This window comes from Gavialis gangeticus, unplaced genomic scaffold, assembly GCF_001723915.1.
Source record: "Gavialis gangeticus isolate Ggan-Ray unplaced genomic scaffold, GavGan_comp1, whole genome shotgun sequence".
Taxonomy (NCBI): domain Eukaryota; kingdom Metazoa; phylum Chordata; order Crocodylia; family Gavialidae; genus Gavialis; species Gavialis gangeticus.
The window spans coordinates 23,011,916-23,029,254 of NW_017729034.1; the positions used below are offsets into that span (position 1 = coordinate 23,011,916).

Genomic DNA, 17,339 nt, shown 5'->3' on the forward strand with positions numbered 1-17,339 from the left:
CATAGCCCCCCCCCACCTGCTTCCTGCCGGTAACATGGGGGGGGTGGTGAGTAGGCCCAGGCCCAACACCCACTCCACCCCCCGCCCCCGTCATTCTTGATGGGCAATTGGGTAGTGTTTTCATAAGAATATAAATGAAAATGGGAGACTTTAGTCATCTGGAAATACCTGGGATAACCTAAATGTGGGCTTCTAACTTACTGATTATAGAACACACAAATAAGTAATTTTAGTAGTTAAAGAAGTGAACATGGAAATCAGGGCTTCTGAGTTATGTTACCAATTATGCCACTGACTCAATGTGTAGTCTGAGGCAAATCATTTTATTTTTCCATACCTTCTTGGGCTAACAGGGGGGAAAGGGATGACCTCTGACACATCAGAAATGCTGGAGTGTTTCCTTATTAAATAGAAGTGTAAAAAGCTAACAGCAAATGGAATGGGAAAGAAAGGAGTTTGTAATCTCACGTAGTACAGCATGCAAACAGGAGACAACAATGGCCCTGCAACAGTTTTCAGCCTGTAACAAGCAGCTATGTGTTTTCATCCAGTAATGGTGCAGCCCACATATTTGCCATAAGTGAGAGGCTAAACACATTCAAATGCCCTGTATAGACAAAGATAAGTGAACCTCTTGCTATCTGACACTGAAGAATCTTTCATTCCTGCCCAGGTGTTGATTGTTAGTGCCATTTCCCTTGATTTAGCCTGCAGCACCCTCATGTATAATGCAGTGCTCTAGACTATTTTTGTTTAACAGATGCACACCCAGATGCCTCAAACCTCTGTTTCAAGTTCTGCTGCTGAAAAAAAATTGGGGGTGGAGGGGCAGAGACAAGGACCACTGCATTGCCATTCAGTGGGCTTGTCTACAGATGCAGTTAATGTGCCTGAATTTTCTGTGTAGAAAATTCAGACTCATTAAAGGGCTTCCTGGTGCATGTTTACACACTTGCCCCCATCAGAAGTAAATTGAGCCAGACAGGAGCAGCCCTATCTGGGGCTCCTTCTGCTCTGCTCTGCCCCCTGCAGTAGCTGGGGGAGCTCTAGGGTCCCCCAGGTGCCAGCTGTGGACTGGCAGGAGGCACGGGGTCTTAGCCCCGAGCTCTGGAGGGGGGTGGGGAGGGAAGCTATCCTGGCCTGGTGGGCAGCTCCATCTGAGCCGGGAGGAGATCAGGCTGGCACTGAGTAGTGGGGAGCTGTCCTGGCAGCCAGGACAGCTCTCCCAGCCACATGGAGATCAGGATGGGTCCAGATTTCCATGTGGCTGGCAGGTGATGTTCTTCCAAGCCAGGACAGCTCCCTCCCGTGCCCTGTGGCCCCCTGCTGCCTATGCTGATCAGGCACAATTTGCTCCTTGTCAACATCTACATCTAGAGGTGTAGGTCAACATCTGCATCTACAGGTACTAGAAAATGGCGCATTAGACTAATACACTGTGAAGTAATTGCTGTGCATGCGTAGACAGTGACACTTTATTGCACATTAGATTAGTCTAACGCTCACTAAAGCATCTCATGTTAGTTTTGTAGACTACACACGGACAAAGCAGTTCTTGCCAATGTCATATCACAGGACTAGCTGTTAAAGATCCTGTGGCATAGTAGGGGTATTAATCCTGTCCAGTTTCCATCTTGAGTAATTATATTCAGTGTACATCGATACCACTGGAAATTTGACTCAACTACTGTATTCCTCCTCTGAACCACTGTCTACCGTTGGTGTCTGCTGCTAAACTGCTGGCAAGTCCCTCCCTAGTGGTGAATCTGTTTCACTGATTGGTGAAGTGATTCTTATTTATGTAAGGTCTGTAAAGGACTTTACAGTCCTTTGGAATGTCAAACAATAGAAAATGCAAGATCATAATATTAAATCCACTAATGTGGTACTGGAGAAGAACTGTGATGTATTTATCTGTAGCTGGAAATGTATTATAGGCAGGACTAGTTGTATTGCCTACTACTAAGCTTGTTTCATAGAATCATAGAATGTTTCCATTATAATACCACATTCCAGATATTTTTAACTTTCTCAAACTTTAACTATTTGAGTGGATATTTGCTGTACTGGTTGTTGCCTGAGGCTGTTTTTTTCTTCTCTCCCAGCCAAAAGCATTCTACTGGTATTGGGAAAAAGCTGTGGAAAATTTGTTTTGCCCATGTTAAAAAAAAATTGGCAGATGGTTATCTGAGAAACTCTGGTGCCCCCATGCTTTGGAGTGGTTGCTTACAAATGCTACTGCCCTGCCAAATTTTGTCTAGGATGCAGTTTTCTCGTACGTATGAAAATCTGCCCAACTTGGCCAAGTTACGTCTTTGAGAAAAAATAGCTCCCACATGCTCAGTAGAAGCATTCTAGAGTTTAACAGCTAAATTCCCTAAAGTTTTCATCTTCACTGGCCATGTGCCAGCAGGGTTCATTGTGAATGTTCCTGTAATTCCTGCTGTGACTGCCCTAACCTAGGAGCTAGGCACTGAAACTGAGAGATGGTAACCTGCTTTTCTTGTCCTGTCTATGACCAGTGACCACCCCATTGCAAGATCTTGGCAACATGGAGAAGGAAGCTGCTGAATGTGAATGTCAGGGTGGGAAATAGACTGGGGCAGTTAGAGTGTGCTGGACAGGAAGAGTAGATTGAGACAAGAAGCATGCTGAGGGGGTGGCTAGGACTTCTGTAAACTGTTGGTGGGAGGAGGGAGAGGCCGACTTTCACTGGAAGCTGTAAGGCATGACTGGACACTGGGACAAGCTTTGCAATAAACATGGGACAGAGGACTGCTAAAATGGGATAAGATGTTGATGAGGGGAAATGGATCTCATGGAGTGGAGACTAAGGCTATCTGGGCAAGGGTTTGGGACAGGAGACACTGAGGAGCTTGTTACATGGTAATTTTAGGCGGCTTCTGGAGCTTTTAACACCTGGATTAGCTGCACATTAACACCTTTTAAGTGGCTTAAAGCACTTGTTATTCATCTTAAAATTACGGCACTCCAGGGCAGGATTATCTCCATTCTGCCTAATTTTGCCCCGTTCCATTAAGGTGTGGCCACTCCAGACAGCTGTTCTGCCCAAGTTGAAGTCCTTCAGCATCTGAGAACACAGTGGCCACTGCTGAGTCAGGGCTCCAGAGGAAAAACGGATCAGGCCCCTCAGAGCTCAGGCAGCAAACTGGTCTGGGCAGCGAGGAGCTTCTCTGGAGCTCAGCCAGGCAGAGTTGTGCCTCCCTGGGGCTCTCTGGTCTCACTGCACATGATGCAGCAGCTCTGCACTGAGAGTGGGGCTGTCGGGCTGAAGTCCTCCTCTCAGTGCGGAGCTGCCACAGCTCAACAAAACCAAGTTGCTTTGCTGGGGGCTGTCTGGCTTCATCAAGCTGTGGCAGCTCTGTGCTGAGAGCAGGGTTGCCAGGGCTTAAGCTCGACAGCCCTGCTCTCATCACAGAGCCACTGTCGGTTTCAGCGAGACCAGAGAGCACCAGGGAAGCTGCTTCCCTTAGTCTCTTGGGTCTCCCTGCAGCTGACACGGTGATGGGCCTGCTCTTTGCCCAGCAGAAGCAGCGAGCCGGTCCTTCCCTTAGCTCCTAGTCCTGCCTCTGTTCACCAAGCCTGTAGTGGCAAATCACAGCTGTGCAGGTGAAGACCAGCCAGAAAAGGATTTTCACCTTGATACATAACTGCTCCGCTAAGCAGAACAACGCTAAGCTGATTAACGTTTGTATGGCTTTCAGCGTTACATGTAGCAAGGCCCTGAGCCTAGGTGAGGTGCTCAAGGAGGGGAGATTAGAAACGAGGGGGAAATGGCAGATGTGGGGGGGATAACTGAGGGCTGAATTTGGGAGGGGGAGAATAGGGGAACAGACAAGGAATTAAGAAGGAAATGAAAATGCCTGAGCAAAAACTGGAGAGGAGAGGGAAGTGGAACTGGGAATGGCTTGGCAAGCAAACTGGGAGTATGTAGGGGAATTTGGACAGGTACTTACAAGGATTGATATTAGGCATGTCTGGGCAAGGAGACTGGCATGAGGATGAGAATCCTAAAGAATGGAAAATTGGACTGGAAGAAGGAGCCAGGAGCAAGGAAGAGAGAAGCCTGGGACAGGGGAAGGTTGAAGAGGACAGGACAGAATTGAGCGTGTGAGGAGTGGGCAAAATAGTCTGTTGATAAGAACACTGCCCTCCAGAGCTGGGACTGGATCCTAACCTGCCTGTGTCTTGCTATTCTTCTCGTGTCAGTAAATATCAGTATCACCCACTAGCAAAGTATCCCCACATCTTCTAGTGATGAATGCACATAGAAGATGAGTTTACTATCACTATCAGCTCCTTCAAGATTTTTTAGGTTAATCATTTTTTAACACTTCTTGAAACTTATCCTGCACTCCTTAAAGCAGAAGGATGAAAGTTAAGTCAGGGAGAATCATGATAGAATTAGTAAAACATTTAACTTTCCTGTAAAAGGAGAACAAGTTTATTAATTTTTGTGTATTGGTAAGTAACTTGCATATGGGGGGGCAGTCAGTTGGTGCGGCTAAAATATTAGCCACAGCAACTGAGAGTTTTGGGTTCCAATTGATGGCTTGTGAACACGAGTAATTTGGACAATTTATTTTCATTCTTTTGCAGTAAAGACCTTATTTAATCCTGCTCCAGCCCAGGCTGACCTACATCCACAATTTTACACTCTTTCTGACATCTTCTGCTGCAACGAAACTGAGGTAATGTTCTCAGGAGCTATCAGAGGATGACATGGTCATTAAAACTTCAAAGGGATTTTGTCCCCAGAAATACACCAGGGAAGGGATCGAGCCATGTTCTTGTTACTGGGCTTCTAGAGGTAAAAAGCAGGCCCCCTTGGGCTAGTAAGAAAGAAGAAATACTTTGTATCCAATTCAGATGACCCCTCTAGATGGCACTTGAAATAGAATTAATAGGTTCCAGAGAGAGCTGTGTTCTGCCACCCTGGGGAGGGGATGAGTGAATAGAAGTTCCATAAAAGGACACTTCTAAGTTGTTTGCTCTAAATAATATGATACATATTAAAGTAGCCCCACATTCCTGGCTCTGTGCTTCCTCTAGATGATTAGTGAAAATAACCTTAGCTTATAGAGTTGTGGCAGTTTCAAACTGCCTTGCCAGCAGGCAGTGTGCAGGCTGCATCTGAGGTGATATAGCAGCTTGGTATGCTGTGACCCACCAGTTACTTTCTGACTGCATATAAATGAGGGGTGTCTGTGGATTGCTGCCGCTTGCATACAACACTCAATCTCTGTTTTTTCCAGTTGTAGTTCAGCAGTTTCAAAATTTTCTCTCCTTTTTCCATCCACTTCCTACCACTGTCAGTATTTTATTTCTCCAAAAACACGTGATTTGGGGTCACAAAGAGACAAGTTGGGCTCATGTCTCATGAGGCTCTTGTTTGATTTTCCTGTTTTTTGCTGTTACTGTTGCTATGTTTTCCTCCTCCTTTTTGTAACAGTTGTGTGAGAAGCAGCCCAGTGGGTAAAAGCCATACACTGTGTGGTTGGAAGTTGTCCCTGCTGGACGTGACTTCTGTTTGAGATGTGTTGGGCGTTAGGGAAAGCTATGACTCAGCTGGCTGTGGGATGTCTGTACCAATGCAAGTGGCTGCAGGTTGCCAGGATAATAATCGCTTCAAAATGCAATTAGTCTCTTCTGAAACTTTGTGCTAAAACCAATTACAAGCTTGCCTCAAAGGACCCACTACACATGTCTTCTAGCACTTCAAGAGTCTAAATGACCCCAACTGAACGTCAGAACTGTGTGTTAGCAAAACCTCTTCCAGTGGGTCAAGGTAGACCTCACCACAGCATCTAGACATCAACAAAGTTATTGGCTATTTCTTGCAAGATCAGAGTCATTTCATTTCACTAAGACTATGGATGCGGATGTTTCCAGCACAATTGAAAATGGTATCTCTTGTGACTTATATCTAGCAGCCATCACAAAGCAACTGTAAAAGATGGTAGGAGCCATGATGAGGGAATGTTCATTCCTATCTAGGAAATTAGTGTTATAGAAATCTAGAGTTCTCTACCTCCTTTCACAAAACATTCAGGCCTGGCCTTTGCTTTAGGCCACTATTCTAGGAATGGTGCTACAGGTCTTCTTTTTGAGCAGGAAGCACCCTTATGCCCTTGCCCCTCTAGTAAATATTATGCAGGGAGGTTCTATTGTTGTTGGGTTTTCCAGTGTTGGTATTTGTTTGTCAGAGGGATCAGGCAAACTCATTTTTTGTTACTAGTTTAGACCTGGTTTTCCTCTGTTATTGCTCCTTCCAACAAGTATGCTAAAATTTGTAGTTGCCATTTCTTGCTGCCAGATAGTTTTTTTTATAGAGGCTTTCCTTAAGATTTTTTAACCTGCTGGAGTCAGGGTATATTATTACCACTGTGTGGTGAAAAGAAAATTAGTTCCTTTCTGAGAACAAGAAGTGCCGCTGTATAATTATAATAGATCCCCACTCACTCACCCACCTTCCCTGCAGAGGTACGGGCACAATTTATATTCTTTATACTTTTTACTGTTAGCTTAAAAAAGCAACCATCAGTGGGAGACAGAAGAGCTTATTCTTATACCCTATCAAACAGAAGAATATGCCCTCTGCTGTTTAGGAGGGCTGTCCACTGTAAAAGACTAAATCTACTGCCAGAGACTTATTTGGGGGCCCAGACCCAATAGTGGTATTCTGAATACATTACCTGCTAAGAACAAGAATTAAAGCTAATCATTTTGTTTGTAATTTATTCTTTATATTAGCAACCTTCTGCACTTTCAAATATAATCCATTTCCCTACCAGAAGCATAATAATTGACAATATCTTTCTTTGTCTTGTCCCTGCATACTGATTTTAGAATTTATTTTCAGGGACTAGCTTCTTATCATAGTCAACTTATTTTTGTTAAGAAAATGGTAGCAGGAAAGCATTTGTTTTCCCTATGTCAGAAGTTTAAAAGGTATTTTATTGTAATATCTTTTAGCAAATGTTATCTTTCCAGGCACCATCTGTTTTCAGCTTCTTTTCAGGACTACTTTAAATTTTGAATAGTTTTAATATATGCATTTGCAAGTTTTAATATAAAGAACTATACTCATACACTTACTTAAGGGCCATCGGTCATTAATGTGAATGCTTTTTAAAAGTGGCATTGGCATATCTCAGTTACTACAAATTCTGCACCATAAATGTTGTAACTGAAATACAGTGGCTTAAATGACAGTCTCTGTTATGCCAGTTTAAACCCAAAGGCATAGGGCAGCTTTGTGGCCTGAGCAGCAGCAGTACACAGGGCAGTGCCAGCTGCTGCACTTCCGGTGGCAATCGCATAGCCAGCTGCCAGCTGCAGTAGTAGCTAGTTTTGCACTGCCCCGCCTCCCCAACCAAGCCAGTGCCCAGGACTGCTGCCCAGTTCACCCCCATTAATTACGCTACTGTTTAAATCTGTTGAATTCAGTGGAGTTAAACACTGGTTTAATTAAGAAAAACATGATTCTTATAAATTCCTTTGCTGAGCTCTGTGCAAATGATATATCAGTAATAACAAATGCTTAGCATCAGTATAAAGCTCAACTCAGCCAGTGTCAGTATAGGCAGTGTATATACGGGAAACTCTCACTAGTTGCGGGTTTGGCATTCACGGTTTCAAATATTCGCAAATGCCAAACCTGCTTTTTAAATACACTTAAAGGAGCTCCTTGGTAGCTCTGCAGTTGCCACCACCATGCTCCCACCATTGCCAGAGCAGTCATGCCTCCCCCCAGCTGCCGGGGGCACTGAGTTCATGAACACAGATGGCATTCATGAACGCAGTGCCTTATTTGCAGATTTCTCCATTCGCGGGGGATATGAGAACGTATCCCCTGCGAATGGCGAGGGTCGCCTGTAGTGTAGTTCAGTATACATTGGGTGTATCTATACATGGTCATTTAATGCAGATTAGCCCAATTTCTGCTGCATTAGGGGCACATGTCTACACGTATGCACCCTTAATGCAGTTTAACAATGGCAATTTTAGGCTATATGAGTGTAGCAGGGAACCCTAGCCCTGTTACTAGGAGACTTTAAGACCAGAGTCTTTAGAAACACCAAGTACTAGAAGGGTAGGGGTTAAAAGCCCAACCACACAGGCTGGTCAGCTGACTGGAAGGAGATAGGCCTCTGGTCACATATAAGTCCCAAGGCTGAGGCTGGCAGGGGTTAGTCCTCTGGCAGCAGACAGGAGGGAAGGAGCTCGAGCAGAGAAGTTCCACGGAGATGTTTGGTTGCCAGGCTTTGCTGCCCATATGGAATATTAGGCCTGTAGGAGTCCTGAAGGTATTTAGGGCTGGAAAGGCCCTCTATGCTAAGGGGGGAGTTTAGGGGTTTTTTTAGGAACAAAGTGAGAGTTAGATTGTTGTGTTATATTATAGCCCAATGGCTTGTTTTGTTTGTTGTATTTTAATCCGGTGGATCAGGATAAGGCTAACTGGGGAGAAGGAGGCCTCCCAGTGGCATGCTGTGGTGTATACCCTAGCACCAGAGAAGGCACAGAGATAGGGCTACAGAGAGTCCAGCACCAGGGAGGGTGCAGAGATAGGACTATAGAGAGCTCTATGCCGGAGAGGGTGTAGAGATAGGGCTTAAGAGAGCCCAATGTTTGAGAGGGAAAAGAGGCTGCGCACGGCCAGATCAGAATTAAAGGTGATATTCTTTACATACCATCTGCGAGGCATGGGCCACCGTGTAGGGGAGGCTTGGAGCGGTGGATAGCAACCCCTGGTGTCAGGGTAGTAAATGGGCAGCCTTCCGCTTGGGTAATATCACAATTATTTTTCCATCAAGGCATGGTCATGGCAAGAAAGAAAGGTGGGTGGTTACCCAGAAACAGAGGGTTGGGTTAACATTGGACAGGTCCAGGGATGGCCCCCTGTCACAGCGAGCCTAAATTTTTTATCTACACAAACCAAGTATCAAATTTAAGTGGGATTATTTAGTACAGATTAACGCATGTGTAGATGCATTACTCCACATTAACGCAGGGAATTTAGTCCTGGGTCTTCCCAGCCACTAGGGAGCTGGCCGGAGTCTAGCCCTAGGGCTCCTGGCTGAACGCCTCTCGTCCCTCATGGCTGGGCTGCTCTCTCTATAGTTTGCCACTTATAAGTGGATTTTTTACTGTTGGTGGGTAGGGAGGGTGGTGGAGGGTTACTGTTTGTTGAGCAGGGAGGGGAGAGGGATGGGGGTGAATGTTGTGAGGGTAATAAAGTTTTTTTGTTTCAACCATGTGTGTGTCCTGAGAGTGGTGCCAGGGGTGGACAGGGGGTAGGAGTAGGGCTGCCAACCCTCTGGGATTGCCTTGGAGTCTCCAGGAATTGGATATAATTTCCAGGAGACTGCTGAGAGTTACCTGGGAGATGAATGATAGGAAATTCATTAAAATAAATATTAAATCCAATTTATACGGTAGTCTAGTGGGTTTTTAAAATGTAACAGTAATGTACATTTGCATTCCTGAGTACAGTACAGTAGATCAGTCATAATATCATTACATCATGTGATGAAACCTCCCAGAATAGATTCAAACAGAGTTGGCAACCCTAGGTAGGAGGGTGTGGGCGGCAGGGTAGGCAGGCTGGAGCAGGGAGTGCAGGATGTTGTATGGCTCCCTGGGGCCTGGGCGGCGGGGAGGTGCTTGCTGGGGCCAGCAGGGCCAGCACCATGGCCAACAGGAGGATGGGGCACTGGTCATTGCTGGCAGAGGCTGGGCTGGAGCAGCGGGGTGCTGGGCATCACTGGCAGGGGCAGGGACAGCTCTGGCACAGGCAGAATACCGCTGTTGGGTCTGGGCAAGAAGGGTCCTGCTGTGTGCTGCCCCTGTGCTGGACTAATGGCTCATGGGCAGGGAAGGAGCTAGCCAGGGATCAGAGGGCAGGGGTGTGTCTCCAAGATGGCTGCCAAATGCTGGCAGCCGGCTCTAGCTTCAGCATGGCTGCCAAGTGCTGGCAACCATGTGTCCGGAGGTTGGAGCTCCCCACAGTGGCCACAGGGGAACGTGACAGGGCTGAAGCTACCTGGGACTAAAGTTAGTCCCAAATTCCACCACGTTTAGACAACTGCCAAGACCTGCTTAATCCACATTAGTTTAATGCACATTAAATTTAAACCATCTTAAATTCATGTGTAGGTGTGCCCATTGTGTTACATCCAAAAGAACTGTATTTAAAGACTGTTAAGACTGCAAACTCTTGTACTCGTAAGTTAGAAAATGCCCAAATTAAGATAGCCTGTTTTGTGCATATGCATTATGATTCAGTCTTTTAATTATATGATTACATGCTGTTTTTGGACAGGATTCCTTCCTCATTCAGTGAATAGGAAGTCATCCAGTAGTTCATATATTCCTTATTTAATATATGGCATTAGGGCACTAGAGCTTCTCAACAAAATAGTTGGACGGATTTAACGTGTGAAAAAACAAATCTTCCTCTAGCCTCATTCTCAGCAGTAGTCAAACCATTTTAGTTGAAGCTTTCCAAAAAATTAAGCCTGACACCTGGGCATGGAAAATTCTAGCTCAAATGTTTAAATTTAAGCAATATTATAAGAAACTTAAAACAGGGTTTTATAATGAGAAGCATAAGGCAACTGTAACTATAGGTGCCACTCCAAGGTACACTTGTAATATGGTAATGGCTTAATGTAGAAGAAGCTCCTTTAAAGGGAAAGAGAAATTAACCCTTGTCCTGCAAACTGGAAATATTGCATTTTTTTCTTCATTATCATACCTTTCTTCCTGGCAGTCTTCACAGCCATCAGTCTTGTGTTTCTTCTATGAAAAGTCTTAGGAAAAACATTTGTGTTCTTTCAAATAATCCAGCCTGCTCCCTGCTCTGTAGAAGCAGTACAGGTGTACCTTCCCCATCTCTCTTCTCCCCATCACCACTGTGTTCAGTGAATATGTTGCCAACCTTTGTCTTAAGTTCCTCTCTTCCAGTTCCATCCTCGGTCCTCTGCAACCTAGTTCTCACTTTCTCCACTCCAGTGAAACTGCTGTCTCTAAGTCTTGAACTGGCCTCTTCCCAAGACTTGTATTCCACCCACCTCTGCCTTGAAGGGCCTTCTTCCTTAGTTTGGGACTGTTAGGTACTACCAGAATACAAATGATAATATTAAAAAGTCTCCTTTACTGTGGCCATAGGAGACTTTATCTCATAGAAAAACTGGCCAACTGTGGCCTCGGCTACATCACAGTCCGCTTGCTTGGGAATTGGCTCCGAGGTCAGACCCAGAGAGTGGTAGTTGATGGAAGTCAATCACTGTGGTGCACCGTGACCAGTGGGGTCCCCCAAGGCTGTGTCCTTGGGCCTGTACTCCTCAACATCTTCATTAATGATGTGGACATTGGTGACAGAAACAAACTGGCCAAGTTCGCTGATGACACCAAACTTTGGGGTAAAGCATCTACACGTGAGGACCGGATGGTGATCCAGGCCGACCTTGACAGGCTCAGAAAATGGGCGGATGAAAACCTGATGGCGTTCAACACCAAAAAATGCAAGGTACTCCACCTTGGGAAAAAAATCCTGCAGCATGCTTACAGGCTTGGCAGTGCTACGCTTGCTAGCACCACGGCCGAAAGGGACTTGGGGGTCATGATCGACCACAAGATGAATATGAGCCACCAATGTGATGTTTCAGCTTGTAAAGTGAGCAAAATGCTGGTTGCATCCATAGATGCTTCTCAGGCAAATCCCAGGATGTCATCCTCCCACTGTACTCGGCCTTGGTGAGGCTGCAACTGGAGTACTGCATCCAATTCTGGGCTCTGAAATTTAAAAAGGATGTGGAGAAGCTTGAGAGAGTGCAGAGGAGAGCCACACGCATGATCAGAGGGCAGGAAAATAGGCCTTATGATGACAGGCTGAGAGCTATGGGACTCTTCAGCCTGGAAAAGTGCAGGCTCGGGGGAACTGGTGGCTGCCTATAAGTATATTAGAGGTGTACATGAGAATCTGGGGAACGCCTGTTCGCCAGAGCGCCCCAAGGGATGACAAGGTCAAACGGTCACAAACTCCTCCAAGACCGTTTCAGGCTGGACATAAGGAAGAACTTCTTTACTGTCTGAGCCCCCCAGGCCTGCAACAGACTGCCGCCTGAAGTGGTGCAAACACCTACTCTGGACTCCTTTAAGAGACATTTGGACGTTTATCTTGCTGGGATCCTGTGACCCCAGCTGACTTCCTGCCCCTGGGGCAGGGGGCTGGACTTGATAATCTCCCGAGGTCCCTTCCAGCCCTAATGTCTATGAAATCTATGAAATCATCATGGATAGGGCATCCCTGTCCTTCCACAGTAAAAATACTGCTTTTAGCTGTTTACAGATACACAAGAGATTCAATTCAGTATTTTCCAGGGTATTCTGTTTAACATGGGCACATCTGCTAAGATGTGCCAAATTCAAGACCAAATTATGTTTGTGCTTATTTATATTTTTGAGTCTTTGTGATACAATTGGTCAATTTCCTTATAGTTTGCGTTCGCCAATGTGTATCTGTAGATACTACAGCGCTGTGATTTATGACTAGATATTAATCTCATGTTTTTAAACACAGGATTCTGATAGCTGCAGAAAGGATGAACAGCCAATGACATTATAATATCTACCATTCAACGATGAGCTATTTTACAACTCATGTCACTACAGACATATAGATAATATAGTTCATGATTAACTGAATGGAGTAACAAGCCAGGCACATCCTCTTGTTTACTTTCAGGTAGGGGTAGTTAGCCTTGTTAGTCTGACGGCAGAGTGTACAATATACTCTGCTCAATGCTGTCCTTTCACAGCATCTGATGAAGCAAATGTCAATTCACAAAAGCTTGTGCTCTAAGCAGAGGTGGACCCAGTGGGTGTTACAGTGGTGTAGTTGCATCCTGCACTTTTGATTCCACTCCACCAAAATTTAAAATCAACTCACTGACAGCAGCAGGAGCATTTCTGTTGAGGCAGCAGTGAGGAAGTCACTTGACTTCCTGACTCATTATAATCTACCAGATTCCTTTTAAACTCTTTACTCCACAGGTGTTAACCAACTTCCGTTCTTTTTAATAGTCTTGCTGTTCCACTTCTCAAGCTAACCCTTTTTCTGCAATTCTGCTATCTGTTAGTTCTTTCTGGTAATGCAGCTCCTATTTCACAAACCTACAGACTGTTTTTAACTACAACTAAAGTCTTTAACTAAGGTGCAGAAATGTTAATTCAGGTGACCAGTAACTCAGGTGTGGAAATAACTTCCAGTGAAGTATTGGATGCACTGTCAGGACGCTCAGGAAGGCTTGATTTTGTTTTATGCATCTGAAAATTTTCTATCGGACAAATGAAGCAACACCTGTTAATTATTTTTGTGTAGGTTGTTTATATATAATATATGATATAGAAGATTATCTACATTCCTATAACTATATTTATTTTTGCTTCAATCTTAAACTAAATTTGACTCATAATACAGTGTAGAATATACTGTGCAAGTAAATCATAGAATCATAGAAAATTAGGGTTGGAAGGAGCCTCAGGAGGTCATCTAGTTCAACCCCCTGCTTAAGGCAGGACCATCCCTAACTAGCTAAGGCTTTGTCTAGCTGGGTCTTAAAAACTTCCAAGGATGGAGAGTCCACAGTCTCTCTGGGTAACCTGTTTCAGTGTTTTCCCCACTAGTGAGAAAATTCTTCCTAATATCTAACCTAAACTTCCCTTGCTGTAACTTGAGACTGTTCCTCCTTGTTCTGTCATCTGCCACCACTGAAAACAGTCTAGATCCATCCTCTTTCAAACCCCCCTTAAGGTAGTTGAAGGCTGTTATTAAATCCCCTCTGTCTTCTCTTCTCCAGGCTAAATAAGCACAGTTCCCTCAGGCTCTCCTCATAATAATACAGCCCTAGGCCTCTAGCATATCAGTAAAGCTTCCATTTGCTTTTAACTGGAGAAAAATAAGTGTTTTGTTGCATGTGAGGATGCACCACACCACCTGCTCTGAGAGTTGCTCTAATTAAAGCACCAGAGCATCTCATGTATTAGCATACCTGTCAAATGAGTTTTAGTTAAAGCACTGTTGCTGCCATTTTGAAGCACGGGGATGCTGACACATGAGATGCAGAGGCTGGCTGGAACACGATAGTTACCACACTCCAGCAAACTTGATTAATCAAGTCTTCTCTGATGTGCTGTAATTACAGCATGTTGGAGCAGCCTCCCAGGTTGTGTACAGGCACCCTTGAAGATGCCAGGTATAGTCGCAGACTTTGCCATGTGATGTCATATCCCAAGCATGTATGTATTAAATATGACTTCACACTTTATAGTCTGCTGTTTGTTAAACAGCTCTGGTATTAATGCAGCTACGTTCACTATCTGGTATAAGAGCACATCTTGTACTGTATCAGGGCTCAGCAGCATTTTTGGGCAGTGCCAACAAAACGTGCAGCCTTGACTTGTAAGATGTTGACATGCCAGGGGCAGATGGCAGGGGACCCACAAAGGGCCCGATCCTTGTTGTGGCAGTGCAGCTCTGGCCCCTTCCCCACCGTCCATCCCAAGGCATGCATTCACCCACTGCCAGCAGTGAGTCAGGCCAGGGCTCCACAGACCCTGTTGCAACTGCTTGCAGTCTCCTGGCTGCCTGCCACAGCTGGCCTGGGCTCTGGACAGGCCCTTGCCACCCACCATGGAGGCTGGGCTTCTCGCAGCAGGCAGTGGGGAGGCTGCAAGCAGCTGCATCGGTGTCCGCAGAGCCCTGGCCCAGCTTGTTGCTGGCAGCGGACACGTGTGCCTTGGGGCGGACAGCAGGGAAGGGGCCAAGGCTATGCTACCACAACAGGGATTGGGCTCCTCCCAGCTCCCCCACCATCCCTCATGAGGTATCCATGCCAAGGAAAATGTCTTCACATGCCACGCTCTGGCACATGTGCCAGGGGGTGCCAACCCCTGTTCTATATGGATTCAGGTGCTAAAAAGAAGTGGACAAAACTATGCTATCAGTACATTGTCTATCATTAGTTTGTCCAGAAGGCCCTTTACAAGCTGCTCTTGCTTGTTTCACTAATAAATATTTTTTATGTCTGACAAGACTTTCTTTTTATGTGGCTCATGAACAAAATACTCGGAACAAATCTTGTAAGGTTATCAGCTCTTTCTTTGCTTAGCTTGTAGTTCAGCCTTATCTTTTCCCAGAAAGTTCAAGCTTGTTGAAACTGGCATGTTAATTTTCTGTACACCAGATGTAACATAGCCTAATCCCTGAGGTTTCTGCAGGAATGTGCTAGTTCTCTATTCTCCTAATTCTTCTAATAAAAGAAATGCAGAATACATGTATCAAGTTTCACCTTTAGGAAGAAAAGAGGTGGCTCTTTTCAATCTTTTTTAAATGTTGAGGAAAGGGCAAACACATACAGGTGTACTTCCTCAGGACTGAGACTTTCTTTGTCACAAATGTGTACAGTGCCTAACCACAATGTGGTTCTGGCCTCTAAGACACTGTGACTATACAATTTACAGCCATACTTGTGTGTTGCTGTTGCTGCATAGCTTTCAGGAACAGGTAGCAACATATTTCACACATCTGAGATTCAAATTTGACTGGAAAATTATGGAGAACTGAAGTTCTCGTCTAATGAGGGCCATTTAAAAGCCAATTTGGAAGAAACACCAGACTTGTCTAAAGCTTTGCTAGTGATTTGTGTTACACTGGAAGTATCACTCAAAACCATTGTGGGTCTTCCTTTTCCCTTCTGTAAAATAGGCATAAGCATGGTGACCTAGGTGGCACAGATCCAGCAAAGATTAATTAGTTAATGGTTGCAGTAGGCCCTGGGGGAAATGAAGAGAACTACATCAGCAAATTCTTTTTATTATAAGAGGGGAAGACCTACAAAAAAAACCTGAAATGAGAAATAAAAATCATGATAGCTGTACAGTTATGCAGAAGAAAACAATGGGATAATATATTATTGTCAGTTAGTGGAAGCTAGATACCTAGAGCTTTATCTGACCTGGCACTTGCCACAGTAGTGCAATAGGAAGCTACTGCTGCCTTTTTACTTGGAGAGCGTGGCTCGCTCGTTGTAATGTTAAGTTGGATCCATACTTCATTCTAAAGCCCACTTATCAGTTGCTTCTGACTTTGAAATTTCCCATATTTAGTTTAAAATAAAAGATATATTGGGGAGGGGTTGCAGAAAGAGCTTTAGGCAGCTCAGTGTAGCCTTTTTTATTTAAGCATACAAAGTATTTTTACCTGCATGTTCTGATTAGGAATTTTGACATTTGAAACAATTGAAGCCACAAACATCTTGTCTTTTTGGCCTGATTGTATAGTTTGTTACTCACACAGGCAGCCTCTCTGACTTCAGTAGGACAAGTTGTGTTTGTGAGAATTGATACAATCAAGCCATAGTTCCTCTTTAAATGAAATTTGGTCCATTAGGTTTTGAATATTTAAGGCTGACACATATATCTGGAACTGGGACAGATGCACAGACCAGATTTTCACTGGATGTCACTCTGCATAAGTCTGTCATTATTTATTATTTGTTTTGAAGTAATGCTCATGAGCCCAGTTTTAGGCTAGAGACCTTTTGAGCTATCTGCTGTATAAACACAGAAAGAAGAAAAAGATGGTGTTTACCCCCAAAAAGTTTACCTTCTTTCTTACCATGTCACTTTTTACTAGCTGAAGATCTAGCCCTGGAAATTCCTGGATGCAAGGCCAGATCCTCAGAGACCGTGCAAAAAAAATGTCATGGGTAGAGAATCTTGGCAGAGGCCAGAGAGATATAAAGATTTACTAAGGTTTGGGAGGTAGAGAGCTAATTTGTTCCAGGTCCCTTAGGTTACAAGTTGAATAGTTTAAATTTTTATTTCCCCGTTTCAAAACAGATCAAATTATGGGAAGCCCATAACCAAAACATTATATTCAATGTAATGTCACATTTGGGCACTAAGCATATAGGTATCCACCACCACTCCCACCATTATTTAAAATCAAGTACAGTAAAAGCTGTGTTATTGGGCACTTTACTATCCGGAATGCTCTATTAGCCAGCATCTGTCCCACCGTGGCACTTCCGGGTTCACCACTGCGAGCAAAGTCTCAGTTCTTTCTCGTGGACCATGGCCTGAGGCAAAGCAGCTTGCACAGGGCTCCCCTCCCTCTCCCCCAACACACTGACGCTAGAGAATGAAAGCCTACACCAGATGCAGTGGGAGGGGCAGTGGCCCGACCAGGCAAAGACACCTCCAACCCGCCAGGCTGGAGATAAGTATAACTCTCAGATAACTGGCATATT

General features: G+C 44.7%; 1 protein-coding gene across 2 annotated transcripts in view; it reads left to right on the forward strand.

Annotated features, from left to right (window-relative positions):
- The window catches only part of RBKS (ribokinase), a 120,030-nt gene that overhangs the window by 63,538 nt on the left and 39,153 nt on the right, over positions 1 to 17,339 (forward strand). For both annotated transcript variants that reach the window (XM_019526839.1, XM_019526840.1), the window contains exon 6: positions 4,621 to 4,712. In XM_019526839.1, coding sequence (XP_019382384.1) covers positions 4,621 to 4,712 — 92 coding nt within the window. The remainder of the gene's footprint in view (positions 1 to 4,620; positions 4,713 to 17,339) is intronic.